This window comes from Ochotona princeps, chromosome 3 (genome assembly GCF_030435755.1).
Source record: "Ochotona princeps isolate mOchPri1 chromosome 3, mOchPri1.hap1, whole genome shotgun sequence".
NCBI classification, from domain to species: domain Eukaryota; kingdom Metazoa; phylum Chordata; class Mammalia; order Lagomorpha; family Ochotonidae; genus Ochotona; species Ochotona princeps.
Window position 1 is genome coordinate 103,475,144 of NC_080834.1, and position 14,726 is coordinate 103,489,869.

Consider the following 14,726-nt stretch of genomic DNA (forward strand, 5'->3'; position numbering starts at 1 on the left):
CTTCTGATTCAGCTGCCTGGGAAAGCCAACAGGATGCTTGGCCACCTGCCATCCAGATGGGAAACCAGAAAGTTCCCAGCTCCTGGCTTTGGCTTGGCTCCACCCTGACTGTGGATGTGAACCTATGCATGGAGTCTGTCTGTCTCTGTAATTCTTCACTTTCAGATAAGTAACTAACTAAACAACAACTTACCCACTTCTCTTCCTACACCTGTGCAGAACCCTGCAGAAGTGGCCCATGCAAATAGTTTACTTTTGGAGGGGGAAATGTTAATTCACTGCTTACTTAACTTTTCCATAAAAACAGGTGAAGACACTGCTCACAGTGCCCCTCCCTGACAGAGTCAGTCAGAGGTTGCCCTTTTGCCCTTTTTGTTTCCGCTTTCACTTTAAGACACTGGAAAAATCAGTGGAGAAGGCTGGAAGCCTTGAAGCCAGGTACCAGTAGTTCTTAGCTCTGCTACTTTTAGGATAAATAGATTGTATTTGTGTTCCTCACTGCTAAAGTGGGATCAATAATACCAGCTTTCAGGATTGTTAATCATTAAATACCTAGTTCAGTATTTGTTACACAGTAGGAGCTTATATAAATGTGATTTGCTGTTAAGTTTGTTTTCTCTGGAGTTACATCATTCCTTGATGGACCCTTATGGGGGTCACTACTCTACAATAGTTCCAAGAGAAGCTGACTTAATTTAATGTAACCCTAATACCATGTTTCCAGAAGAGGCAGTTGAAGCCCAGAGAGATTAAGTAATTTTTCCAAAGTCACACAGCAGTGAAGAGGCAGAGATTAGATTAAAATCCTGCTGGTCTGGTTTGAGTCTGCCTTTCCAGAAGAACTGCTCCTGCAGTGGTCGGCCTGACCGTCCTGTGGAGGAGCTTTGCCCCTGGGGGACAGGCTTCTCTAGGAGGGGTAGTCCTCAGATCTGTGTGTGGATGGGAAGGGTTTTTGTAGATGAGTATTTTTGGAAACTGGCCATGTTTGTGTTTGCTAAATACAGTGTATCATATATGGGAAATGTGGTTTGCTAGACCAGAACTAATTCTTCTGAGTTGTAGGTGAAGTCTATGGCCATACCACCCTGAACACGCCCAATCTCGTCTTGAGTTGTAGGTGAGGTTACTTTGTTAGCTAAACTTTTAGTCAAATTAGAATGTATATATGGGGCTTATAGTGAGAATTAGGGGTGATTGGTATTTTGATTTTTTAAAAAGGATTTATTGTACTGGAAAGGCAGAATTAGAGAGGGAAGGAGAGACAAAGATCCTCCATCTGCTAGTTTACTCCTTGTATGACGCCCGTTGCTGGAGCTGAGCCAATCAGGAGCTAGGAGCTTCCTCTGGGTCTCCCATGTTGATGCAGGGACCCAGAGCCTTGGGCCATTCTCAGATGACAGGTGGGAAGCTGGGTGGGAAGTGGAGCAGCTGGAACAGGAACCTGTGCCCATATGGGAGGTGCTTGCAAGCGGAGGATTAGCCAACTGAAGCATTGTGCCAGCCCTAATTACTTTGAGATTTTTAACTCAAAAAATTGAGATTTTGACTTCTGTGAGCTAGATTTATTAAATCTGAATTACCTAGAACTGAGTTAGAAAATAAATTCCTTAAAAAATATAAGGGAATTTGCAAGTATTTGTTAGCAGATCACTTTGCAGTCTTCCTGGTTTCTTACATTAGGAGGCCTTTTGTAGCTTTGTTGTGTTTTACCTTGGGTCTTTAGGAGTCCCCCACCACTGCTTCTTCCTTCATCATCTTGTTATGTTTCAGTCACAGTGCTTTGGAGGTTCAATAGTAAAATGTGCTTTCCTGTCTTGAATAGTTGGTTGCATTTTAAGTGCTGTGTTTATCACGTTTTTTCCTAAATAAATCCTTAAGATTTATTTATTTATTTTGGAAAGATATACAGAGAGGAGGAGAGACAGAGGAAGATCTTCCATCCACTGATGCACTCCCCCAGGTGGCTGCAACGGCCAGAGCTGAGCCGATCTGAAGCCAAGAGCCAGGAGCCTCCTTCGGGTCTCCCATGCAGGTGCAGGCTCCCAAGGCTTTGGGCCGTCCTCTGCTGTTTTTCAGGCCACAAGGAGGGAGCTGGATGGGAAGCGGAGCCATAGGGACATGAACTGGCGCCCACATGGGATCCCGGTGCTTGCAAGGCGAGGATTTTAGTCACTAGGCTGCTGCGCCAGGCCCTATCTCGTTTCTTTCTTTTCACATGTATTATTATTTAAACGTGATTCTTAAGTTTCTTATAAAAAGTGGAAATATGTGATTATACACTGATCATTTTATTTTGTAAAGATAAACAGATAAGTGCATTTTTCTGTACAGGTTATGGTAGTATTTTTAGCTTTGGTAGTTTTCAATGCAGTTATAACTAGCTTTCATTGTAAGAACTGATATCTCTCCATCTCCCTTTTTTTTGGCTAGAATTATAAACAAAATATATCTGATGTTTTACACATTTTCCATACTCAACCACTTTTGCGTTTCTTTGAAAATTGGGTAATGCTGAGATTGTTTTAATGCTTGAATACTACAGATTGTATTGCCTAATCTTTTTTTTTTTAATTTTTTTTTCAGAGACCAAAAAATTAATTTATTATCTCATGCAACTGTTGGGGGCAGGAGAGTATTCTAAGAAGTAGACTTTACTTAGATATTACTGTATTTAAAGTTACAAATAATGACATGTGGTGTATTGCCTAATCTTAAGTAACAATTCCAATTTATTACATTTAATACCTATTAAAGTAAAGGGCATATAATTCTTTTGAGTGCTGAATCATTATAGCTGTCACATGTTTTCATTCTTGGGAAGATTCCCCACTGGGTTTGTAGTAGAAATAGAGAAAACCCATCTGCTTTTTCTTCCACTTCAGTTTTTCCTCTATCCTCTTCTCCCCTTTAAAATAAATCTAAGATAATTAGTCACTGCTTTTTCTTAAATTGATAATACTTAAACCTTTCATGGACAGAACATCTTACCCTGTAACCCTTTATGACCTTGGAAGAGGGCAGATACAAGTCACCCATGCCAGTCTGTCCCTCACACAGACGGCCCTGGAGTGTACAGAGTCGTCCATATCCTCCCTGGTAGGGAAATGGCTGTTAAAGCCGACAGAGAATAAATGAGTGCGGAGTGGAGAGTTCTTCCCGGACTGCAGGGATGGCCTGCCCATGGGCACTTGGCCTGGCGGGGACCACTCTGTCACTTCTTCACTGGGATCGCTCATTAGCCTTCAGGATGTGGGAAATGAGTCACTGCAAACCTTGTTCTTAAAATACTTGGATATTGGTAGTGCCCCATATGCTAGAAATTTATACTTAAGCCAACAAGTATAACATTTATTTACATGTATCATCCATGATACATAGCTGTTTGCATGCTCATTATTTATTACATTTTTTCAAGTAAGATTTATCACATGGAATTGTTAATTATGTTATATGAGTAAGAAGTTTTTAATTTTTTCAGCTTTCTGACAAGAAATCATGAGGGGAGTGAACAGATTGTTTTTGACTTCCAGAAGTGACTTAAGCTGTGAGATGGTCACTGGTGCTCACAGCAGCCCTTAGATATCTCCATGTCTTCATAGAAGCATAAACTCACATCTGTCCTGAGTGTCTTGCTTCCCCCAGGGAGAATCGGACACTGAGTTTCAGAGTAATTTTTGGTCACATAAGTTTAGAATTTAACGTTCAGTTAAACAGAAAATTATATTAGGGCAGTTATCTTCCTTGGCATTTGATATCATTGTGTGTTGTCCTTGAATCTCAAGGAGGGCATAGTTTTCTAAAGGGAGGACTCTTGGATGTTTAAGAGATATGGCTTATAAAGCCATATGACCTGGCTGATGTCCAGAGATCTTGAGTTATTAGTGAAGAAGCAGATTAGTGAGATGATTATAGTTGTCAATTTTAATAGAGAACAGAGGTTTCAATTTTAATCTGTAATCCTAAATGATGGTCTCTTCTTACAGTCTAATCAGGGGGTTGAAGATTTGTCATCTGTTGGTTTGGGGTGGCTTGGAGTTGGATATCTTGCTGAAGCTCAGGGGTACTGTAACTGTTGTGTGCACTGCCCAGACTTGTTAGCCCTTCATTTATAGCTGTGGCTCAGGAAGAAGCCAGGTGTTTTCCTGAGGGGTGATTTGGGATTATCTCGGAGGCTGAAGTTGCATTGGAGCTTGGGTGGGAAGGGAGAGAATCATGGCTCTGAATATACTGGCAGACCATGAAGAGCGTATTTGCTTACCTCATTTTAAGTTCAAGTCCTGAGAAGTGAGTCCTTTCACTGTGTCGCAAATTAGAGGAGTTTATTGTGGTACAAAACTTGTTTGGAGACAACAAAGAGACTCAGCTCAGGCAAAGGGAAAGATTTGATACTTCTGCTGGCCAAAGTCCTATTAAGAATTATCCCCCAGGAAGGGTGGTAGTGATGGCGGCGGAGGAGGAGGCAAAGGAGAAGGAAGAGTGCTTGACCTAACATTCACACATTTTGCGTTAGAATTCCTGAGGTCCATGCCTGCCCCATGCTCTGGCTTCTGATCCTGGTTCCTGTTAGTACATCTCCTAGGAGGTGATGACTCAAGTAGTTGAGTCCTTACCATGTGAGAGACGTGGATTGAATTCTTGGGTTTCGTCCAGCCCAGCCTTCACCATTCTTGGCGTTTGGGGAATACAGTAGCAGACGCTAGTGAGCTCTGTCTTTGTCCCTGATTCTCACATTGAAAGCAAAGACAAAAGTATCTAGATAGAAAGATTTTTTTTTTTGATGTGAGCGAAAATATGAGGAAAAGCCATTGATAATTGCCTTGATTTCTGTGAACTACATGGAGAAATGTACGATACTCATATTCCTATTGCTTTCTCCCACTTAGTAAAATTAGGAAAAATGTGGATGGTGTCAGGACAGTGGCAACCTATAATGGGTATTAGGACTGTAACAAACACCTGTTAATCTGACTGTTGCCTGGATTCATCTGACTGACTGGCTAGTTAATGTCACCACTTTTCCCACTAGCCCTGTGCATCCTGCTGGGAGTTTTGTGCTTCATCAGGGTTTTACAAATAGCTGCACTTGCTTTCTAGAGTCTTTATGCCCTCAGGATCCACTGTTAGGAGAAATGCAGGGTGATTAAGCTTTCTTTTCTGTTTCTTAGTATCTTTACCAAAATTATGCCCAATTTTGTGTTTCAGATTTTCAAGAACTTTGAATGATTAATATCAGATCAAAAATAAGTCTTAGGCTAAAACGTTTAATTGTGTTTTATGGGGGAAACAGTATTATTAAGAATGACTAGTCAGCCATATAGAAATACTTAGCCTTATATGATTTTACTTAGAGTTTCAGTTTATTTTCTGGTTTCAATAGAACAAGTTGAAATCATCGCAGAAGGATAAAGTTCGTCAGTTTATGATCTTCACACAATCTAGTGAAAAAACAGCAGTAAGTTGTCTGTCTCAAAATGACTGGAAGTTAGATGTTGCAACAGATAACTTTTTCCAAAATCCTGAACTTTATATACGAGAGAGTGTAAAAGGATCATTGGACAGGAAGAAGTTAGAGCAACTATACAATAGATACAAAGGTGAGTGTTTGGTTTGCTTGTGACTTTAAGTGTTTTGAACCAGGTTTTCCATTATTGGCTTGTGATAAAATCAAATACTCTATAGTTCATGAATTGGGGGACTGGGGAGAAGTTTCCATCTGAGCTCTGCGGATTGTGGAATGATTTCAAGAAATCTAAGAGGAGAAATTTTCCTCTTTTCACTAAAACTTGTTCTTGGTTTCTTTGTTTTTCTTCCCTTTGTTTTCTTCCCCATTATTCACTTTGTGGATGGGAGGTGGAGAAAGGATTATTTTTTCCTCCCTTTTCTGAAGTCCTGCCTAGTCATTTTTAAGCAATTATAAAATTGTGCATGCTTTTAAAAAATGTTAAACTGGGTACATAATAGATGAGTAAAGAAAGTGTTAGTAGTTTCTCAATTCTTATTTGTTCACCTCAACCAAGTACTTCAGAGCCTGTTGTGATCCCTCCGTCTTTTATGTTTCTCCAGAAATATTTGTGCAAAATTTCTTTTAATGGTTTTCAAAAAATGGAATTTTACTATGCATAATTTAGGCTGCAAAATCAAAGGGTATGGATATTTATTAATGCTGAGGATACTGCTAGATTACCTTTAGAAAGGTGCAAGCCACATTTGGCAGCAGAATTTGTCACTGTTTTAAATTTTTGTTAGTCTGATAGGTATATATATTGACTTTTTTTTACAATTGGTGTTTATGTTATTAGGATTGAATTGCATAGTTTATAATTTTTGCTACACTCTTAAGAAGTAATTACTTTAGTAAAATGAACTTTGGGTTAAGAAAGAATGAATTTATGTGAATCCCTTTTTAAACAAATTTGAGTATGTTGAATTAGAACCCCTTGTCCCTGTATAGGAAAGTCCGATTTTCTCAGTGTGTGTAACTCTGGAACATATTTCATGTAAATAAGTGGGACTTAAAAATTAAGTGCTCATCTGTATGTATACCATCTTGTATACTTCAGGAGTGCTATTTAAGGGGCAATGAGACCTTAAACATTATGTGAACAATCTGTTATACTATTTCATGTCTTTGGCATATTGTGATTTTTAAAACCAGAGCATACGCTATATTTTTCAGTTTTAGTAATAGAGCCTAATAAAATATGGCAGTAATTTAATTTTGCATTGTTACTTTTCAAGATCCTCAAGATGAAAATAAAATTGGAATAGATGGTATACAGCAGTTCTGTGATGACCTGGCACTCGATCCAGCCAGCATTAGTGTGTTGATCATTGCATGGAAGTTCAGAGCAGCAACGCAGTGCGAGTTCTCCAAACAGGAGTTCATGGACGGCATGACGGAGTTAGGGTGAGTATGTCATTACCGTGAGAGTTACTGTGGAACTGAATTATGTCATTTACATTTAAAATGTAACGACATTTACAGGCCCACAAACACTGATACAAATAGAAATGGGCTAACATGCTATTCCCATGTTATACAGTTTTCTGGGTTTTCTAGGTTTTCTGTATAATTATTCTAGCCTAGTCTGCATTTTACTTTTATTGGAGGTTTCTTGGGGAGATTGACTTGTACTAAAATAAAATTATGAATTTATATTTAACATGGGCAGTGAAATCAGGATGTTTGTATGCTCTTTACTAATGTGAGTCAGTGAACTCTGAAATCTTAAAATTCTAAAATTTAGAAACTCACCTAAGAAGTTGGCAGTGACTTGCTTCACCCCCGTTATGGTGGCTGATTAGTTGAGTGTCTTTGCATAAATAGATTGAAAGGTCATGGACAGAGGTTTTCTGCCAGTGAGTCCTGTTTATCTGTGTTGAACACAGTGTCGGTCTGTGGGCATGCAGCCATCTGCCCTTTTGGGTTTTAGTGCCCACTAATGGAAAACATGAAGCACGTTTTTAAGAGGTAACTTCCCTAGAAAAGTGAGAGACCATGCTTTCCATTAGTGTGGAAGCTGGAGAGGATTCATGACCTTCATGACGGTTGGAAACTGATGGTTACTCTGAATCTCTGAATACTATACATTTTTCTTCACTGAGAGGTACTTTTGTAAGTTAGTGTGTTGATACTCCAGGAATTATGTAATTAACAGTAATATCCATTTCTTTTTTTAAAAAGATATATATATTTTTTTGCTTACAGTCACTCCAGATTTCCTCTTCTTCCAGCTTATCCCATACAAAGTCTCCCTCTACCCACAGTTTCATGTTTTGTGACTTCAGTGACATGTGTTTAACTGTAGTCTGGAAATATTACATGGAAAATTCCAGAAATAAACAATTCTGAGTATGCTGATGAAATCTCATACTCTCCTGCTTTGTGCTGCTGGGGATGTGAATCACCCTTTGTCAAGTGGACCCATATTGTATTTGCTCCCACCCACTGATCACTTAGTAGCTGTCTTGGTATTCAGAATGCCTTGGTATCGGAGTACCTGTGTTAAAGAAACTCTTAATTACTTAAAAATGGTCTCAAAGCACAAGCATAGTAATGCTGGCAGTGTGGATATGCAATGAGAAGGCATAAAGTATTTCCCTAAGTGAAGAGATATTAAATGACAAGATATAATAAACTATTTTGAGAGTCACCACACTCACATAGCATTAACTGTACTATATTGTTCTAATTGTTTTATTGTTAATCTCTTAGTGTGTCTCACCTATAAATTAAACTTATCATAGGTTTTTGTACATATGTATAGGAAAAACCAAAACACCTGGAGGGTGTGGTGCCTGTCTGCAGCTTTGGGCATCCACTGTATGTCCTGGAGTCTGCCCTCTGTTGATAAGGGGTGGAGGTACTTGTTTATCTAATGTTAAAAAAAAAATTCTACTGTGTTTTATATTAAGGAAATAAATGTAAGCTCTTTAAGGAAAAACAACTTACTAAGAAAATTAACCTTTATAAATAAACTTCATTTTATAATGTAGATGTGACAGCATAGAAAAACTAAAGGCCCAGATACCCAAGATGGAACAAGAATTGAAAGAACCAGGACGATTTAAGGACTTTTACCAGTTTACTTTTAATTTTGCAAAGAATCCAGGACAAAAAGGATTAGGTAAGAATATGTAAAAATTATATTTCAAATATATTTAAATACATTGGTAGCATCACTTTTGTAATAGAAAACTAATGTGTTTGAGGTATAAAGTTGTTATAAAAATATTATCCAAAAAAAGGAAAATAAAACTTTGATTCAGAAAATCATGCACATTGAATAATAGGGTTTTCCTGGGTGATTTATTTGAGCCAGTGATGCATTTTAAAGTAATTACAGTATAGAAGATGGTGAGTAGTTGGTGCCGCACTTCTCGGGAAGCAGCATGGGCTGGTTCTTCCAGGCTCCACACTGGGGAGGTGACAGCATTGCTTTTATGTAAGTTATACCATACAGATTTTTAAATTTTTAAAAATGTTTACATTAAGACCTCAGTGTTTAAAAATTTTGTGTTATTTTGAATGATCAACCATTATGGGCCCTATTTTTGTCCCCTAATTTGAAATATATGAATACTGATCTCTTTGAAGGTGATTTGAGATGTGGAAGCAGCCAGCTCTTACGTGTACATTGACTTTAAGATCAGTTCAATAAAAGCACACACATTAAAAATGAAAAAGGAAACAACATGATAGCTATTAAAATTCCAATGACATCCCTCCCTCCCTCCCTCCTTCCTTTTCATTAACTTCTTTTCTTCTCCCTTTCTTTTCTTTGTCCTTCCCTCCCTCTTTATTTATTTATTTATTTCAAAGGCAGAATTACGGAGAGGGAGAAACAGAACAAGATACCTTCCATCTGCTGGTTCACTCCCCAAATGGCCACAAGGGCCAAGCCAGAGCCAGGAGTGTCTTCCCAGGCTCCTGTATGTGTACTGGGCCCAAGTATTGAGCCATCTCCTGCTACTTTCCAAAAGATGCATTAGCAGGGAGCTGGATCCGAAGTGAAATGGGATATTGGCATTGGAGGCAAAGGCTTAAGTTACTACACAACAACGTCTGTCCCTTGGGCCTTCTTCCTTTCTCAGGTATATTAGCAGAGAGCTAGATCAGACTCCAACCAGCTTTCATAGGGGATTCTGGTGTCGTTTAAGTGCTACAGCGCAGCTGCTATAATTTGAAGTTTTTATGTAGCCATGCACCAGTCATTTTCTTGACATTTGTTCTTTTTGCGACTACCACTACTACGATTCTCTCAGTTTTGATTATTTATGATTTAAAAATAAGCATGAATAAGAAGATATTTATGAAGTTATTATCCAGAAATAACCTCTATTAACAGTTCACATCAACCCCTTTGTGCTAAACATAATACCCACACAGACTGATGGGATATGGAAGTAAAAAATGCAGTATAATTTATAAACTCTCTAAAAAGGTTAGGTAGTAGTAGACAATTGGGAAATGCTTTGTGACCAAGTTAGTGTTTGGTTGGACCAGTGAACATAGAATGTGTAGGGAGTAGTTGTGAAGAAAGAGCTAAACTAGCATCAGAAACAAGCATCTTTTTTGTGAAAGAGAAAACTTGGAGAGAATAAATTGATAAGATATAATAGGGCTAAACAGTCAACAGACTTCTTTTTGAACATGGAAAAGAAATGTTTGAACTCGTAGGAAATGAGGACCCGCAGAAGATAGTGGTGATGCCAGTTCAACTTGATTTCACGACCTTTGGTGTAAGTGGCAACGTTCTAAGCACTTCACATGCATTGCCTGTCTTAATGTACAACAGTTTTATGAGTTACTCTTATGTGTGCTAGATACACAATAATAGAGTTCTGTCCTTTTTTTTGTCCTTAATTTGTAGATGAGGAAATGTGGTCACAGGAAGTTTAAATAACTTTTTTTTGAAGTTTAAATAACTTTTAGTCAGTGATAGAAGTCAGGTTTTGTTTGTGTTTTTGAAACAGCTTGTTGGGGAGTCTAATACGACCTTTTATGCTAATCCTTTCATGTATTTTAGACTAGGGGGCAAAGCACTGGGAAACAGTTGCACGAATAAGGCTCAGACTGAGAGAATGATTGAATGCAGAGGAGGAAGGTGATAGATGTAAATTTGTAATGGAGAGTTTCCCTAAAGAGTGACTAAAGGCTGAATTAAAGATTTACAAAAATATCTGTGAAGCTAAATTCTAAATGAAGCCTCCGTTCCAGCAGATTGTTTAGTATGGTCTGGGTCTTATTCTTACAGGAAATCTGATTTTGTAGGCCGCACAAGCTGGGATACCTGTGATTGGTTTCCTTATCTGTGTCCACAGTTAACTGAGTTACCTTGTTAGTTTCCTCTTCCTTTCTCACAAATAAAATTCCATTAAAGTATTTGATTTTGCATTGAAAGAGTTATTTTGTGCTATTAATAAATGACACTATATTTTCATAAGATTAAGTAAAATGTTGCAGATGTCAAATGTTAAGAAAACTTAAAACCTAGCCTGTTTCTCAGCTGTGACCCTATGCACCAAGTAAATAACTTTTAGGCAAATATGTAATTTGGATATTGGATCTTGGCTTTTATGTGGAGAAAATCAGGCAAAAATTTAAAAACTAGTGGATATATTAATGTGGTAAGTTGGAATTTCAGATTGTAGTGCACATTAAGAGAAAATTTTTATTTATGTTTATTAGTCTGTGCTTAAGAAAAAAATGTAATGGCTTCAGGGGTTCTGTTTTATAAATTGAAGAAAATTCTGAGATGGGTTTTATAGTCTGATTGTATCTAATAGTATTGAACTGTACACATTAAAATTGAGATGTTGAATTTGTTATGTGTATTTAATCACAATTATAAAATTATTTAAATCTTCATCTGCCAACCATAGAAAACACAAAGAGTGAGCCCTAACATGGACTATGGCTTTTAAAGTGTTAAGAAAATAAAATTTGCTCTTTGTTTTGCATTAATGCTAGGCACTGAGAAATGCAACGACTGCTTACACAGAGAACAGTTCTCTTGACAACCTCTCTTAAGTGTTCACAGTGCTCTTAAATTACAAGATTTGGTAGGCAGGAATTAGGAAGTCATGGGGAAGAAGTGAGACCCAAAACCAGTTGGCAAAAAGTGACAGTGACAGCACTGTTGTCTGCTAATAAACAGCAGTGCTAATTACCGTGAAAATAGATGTTTTTCACGTTTATTTTTTCATTTTCTATCCTGACACCAGGAAGGGAAACTTCCGGTACTGCACGTTAGTTACCTGCATTTTTAAAAATTTTTTTTTTACATTTATTTGAAAGGCAAAAAGGGAAAGGCACACAGAGATCTTCCATCCACAGGATAAAAATAATGAAAATAGTCTCAGTCCACAGACTGACAACACTGGGGAAGGCAGAAGCCACAACTCCAGACTCCATTGGATGGCAGGGCCGGTCCTCCACTGCTTTGTCTGACACAGTAGTAGGGAGCTGGCTCGGAAATGGAGAGTGGCCAGAATTTGAAACAGTGCTCCAGGAAGCCAGCACCAAAAGCCACATCTTGACATACTGTGTGGAAGCTGAGTCCCTCACCTCCCATTTCTGGTATCACCTAAAGCTTAAAGGAATTTTAAAATTTTCTATGAAATCCGACATATCCAAAGTAGCATTCCTCCCTGATGCTGATTCATTTCTACCTTTGAAATTATGCAAGGACTGGAACGTGTCGTCTTAGGAAGTTGTTCATTTATGTTACACAATACTCTTAGTTGTTGTTATATAGCTCTTTTTATTAAGCTGATTTAATAAAAAAAAAAAAAAAAAACTTCAACATTGTTTTTGCTTGTCTTCCTGTGCACCAAAGGGTATCTGACCATTTGAAAATCATCACCATTCCCCCCTTGTCCTTTTGTTCCAGGCCAGCATTCTACTTATTTTAACTATTCTTTCTTTTGGGAGATTCCTGTTACTGCTTCCTCAAATGTATTTTCAAGTTCTCTATTTGAAAATAGGGCTCTTAAAGTTGGGCATAATATTCCAAAAGGAAGATATTTAATGTAGACCACAGTGAGGCTATTCATTGTTTAGTTTGGCCAAAGATTGTTAGCTCTTCAGCAACCATGTCATTTTAAGAATCATTTATTTGGAAGGTGGAGTTACAGAGTTAGAGAGAAGAGGAAGTTAAGAGAACAAGGAGCAGGGGAAGGAGAGCGAGCTCTTCTATCCATTGATTGATTCACTCCCCAGATGACCACAGTGGCCAGTGCTGTGGCACAGCGGGTGAAACCTGCTGGCATCCCATGCAGGTACAGGTTCATCTCCTAGCTGCTTCATTTCCCATCCAGCTCCCTGTAAATGGCCTGAAGCAGCAGAGGTGGCTCAAATGCCAGGGCCCCTGGGCACCCACATTGCAGACCTGGATGGAGTTCTTGACTCCTGGCTTTGGCCTGACAGTCTTGGCCAGTGCAGCCATCTGGGGAGCAAAGCAGCAGATGGAACATCTCTGTCTCTCCATTTCCTGTGTAACTCCTTAAATCTTTTCTTGGGCTTGATGTGGTAGCCTAGATGTTAAAATCCTCACCTTGTACATGCCGGGATCCCATATGAGCACTGGTTCTAATCCCGGCAGTCCCACTTCCCATCCAGCTCCCTGCTTGTGGTCTGGGAAAGCAGCAGAGGATGGCTGAAGTCCTTGGACCCCTGCACCCATCTGGCAGATCCAGAGGAAGCTTCTGGCTTCAGTTCGGCTTGGCTCCAGCCATTTGGGGAGTGAGCCAACAGATGGAAGACTTTTCTGTCTCTCCTCTGTAAATATCTGCCTTTCAAATGAGAACCAGGAGAAGTCTTAAGTATTTACTAACTACTTTGAGAACATGGAGTCAAAAGTATCTTAAATTTGGGGGCTTCATAATATCTTCGAATGGGTAGTAATTTCTGAGTTTTGAAGCCCATAGAGGTAATAGAAAACATCACATCTTTGAGTAATTGGAAGTAACTTCATTTCACTAGGAGCATAGATTTTATCTGAAGACTATAGGAAGTTATTAAAGAAAAGATTTTTATTTTTAAAAAAGATTTATTTTGTTGAAAAGTCAGATATACATAGAGGAGGATCTTCCGTCCCATTAACTCCCCAAGTGTCCGCAACGGCTGGAGCTGCGCCGGTCCAAAGCCTGGAGCCCAGAGCTTCTTCCCAGTGTCGCACATTGGTGCAGGGTCCCAAGGCTTTGGGCCATCCTCGACTGCTTTCCCAGACCACAAGCAGGGAGCTGGATGGGAAGTGGGACTGCCGGGATTAGAACCAGTGCTCATATGGGATCCCGGCATGTACAAGGTGAGGATTTTAACATCTAGGCTACCACATCAAGCCCAAGAAAAGATTTAAGGAGTTACACAGGAAATGGAGAGACAGAGATGTTCCATCTGCTGCTTTGCTCCCCAGATGGCTACACTGGCCAAGACTGTCAGGCCAAAGCCAGGAGTCAAGAGCTCCATCCAGGTCTGCAATGTGGGTGCCCAGGGGCCCTGGCATTTGAGCCACCTCTGCTGCTTCAGGCCATTTACAGGGAGCTGAATGGGAAATGAAGCAGCTAGGAGATGAACCTGTACCTGCATGGGATGCCAGCAGGTTTCACCCGCTGTGCTACAACACTAGTCCAATTATAGAAGTTTTGACATGAATCTGTTGCCAGATTCATGCCTGAAAGGATCCATCTCAAAGTATTGTCCTTTTAGAAGGAGTGGAAGCAGGAATGGAAGAGGATACAGAACTGTTTTTGTCTTTAGCTAGAACTTCAGATAAAAGAATATCTGGACACACACTTGCTGGTGGAGACAAAGAATAGGAAAGGACTTAGCAAATTGTGAGAGGGAGAGGTGGGATATGTAATGCAAAAGAGAAGCTAACCGTCCCCAGAGATTATTAATGCTTTCGTGGACATTTGGAAATCTTTACTATTACTTTTTGATTATCACTAATAACCAAGGGTTTCTACTGGCTTTATGGGGATACTAAACATCCTACAGCGTACAGGACATGGCTTACTGTAGGATTTCTTTCATTGAGAAACATTTAGGGGTGGCGGCATTCATTGAGAAAAAGAAGAATAGTAGTTCTGTGGTGGGAAGATGAGTTGTTTGTAGATGCCCTGGGTATGTCCTCGGTAATTAGGGTTATGAGTCTGCAGAGAAATTTCATACATAGGAATTGTTAAAGGTGATTGAATTATAACATGGAACAAGGAATAGA

At 39.1% G+C, this 14,726-nt stretch overlaps 1 protein-coding gene across 3 annotated transcripts in view; it reads left to right on the forward strand.

Annotated features, from left to right (window-relative positions):
- DCUN1D1 (defective in cullin neddylation 1 domain containing 1) overlaps positions 1 to 14,726 on the forward strand; it is a 40,627-nt gene that overhangs the window by 15,669 nt on the left and 10,232 nt on the right. For all 3 annotated transcript variants that reach the window (XM_012928734.2, XM_058662215.1, XM_058662217.1), the window contains exons 2-4: positions 5,378 to 5,594; positions 6,739 to 6,907; positions 8,497 to 8,627. In XM_012928734.2, coding sequence (XP_012784188.1) covers positions 5,420 to 5,594; positions 6,739 to 6,907; positions 8,497 to 8,627 — 475 coding nt within the window. In that variant the 5' untranslated portion in view covers positions 5,378 to 5,419. The remainder of the gene's footprint in view (positions 1 to 5,377; positions 5,595 to 6,738; positions 6,908 to 8,496; positions 8,628 to 14,726) is intronic.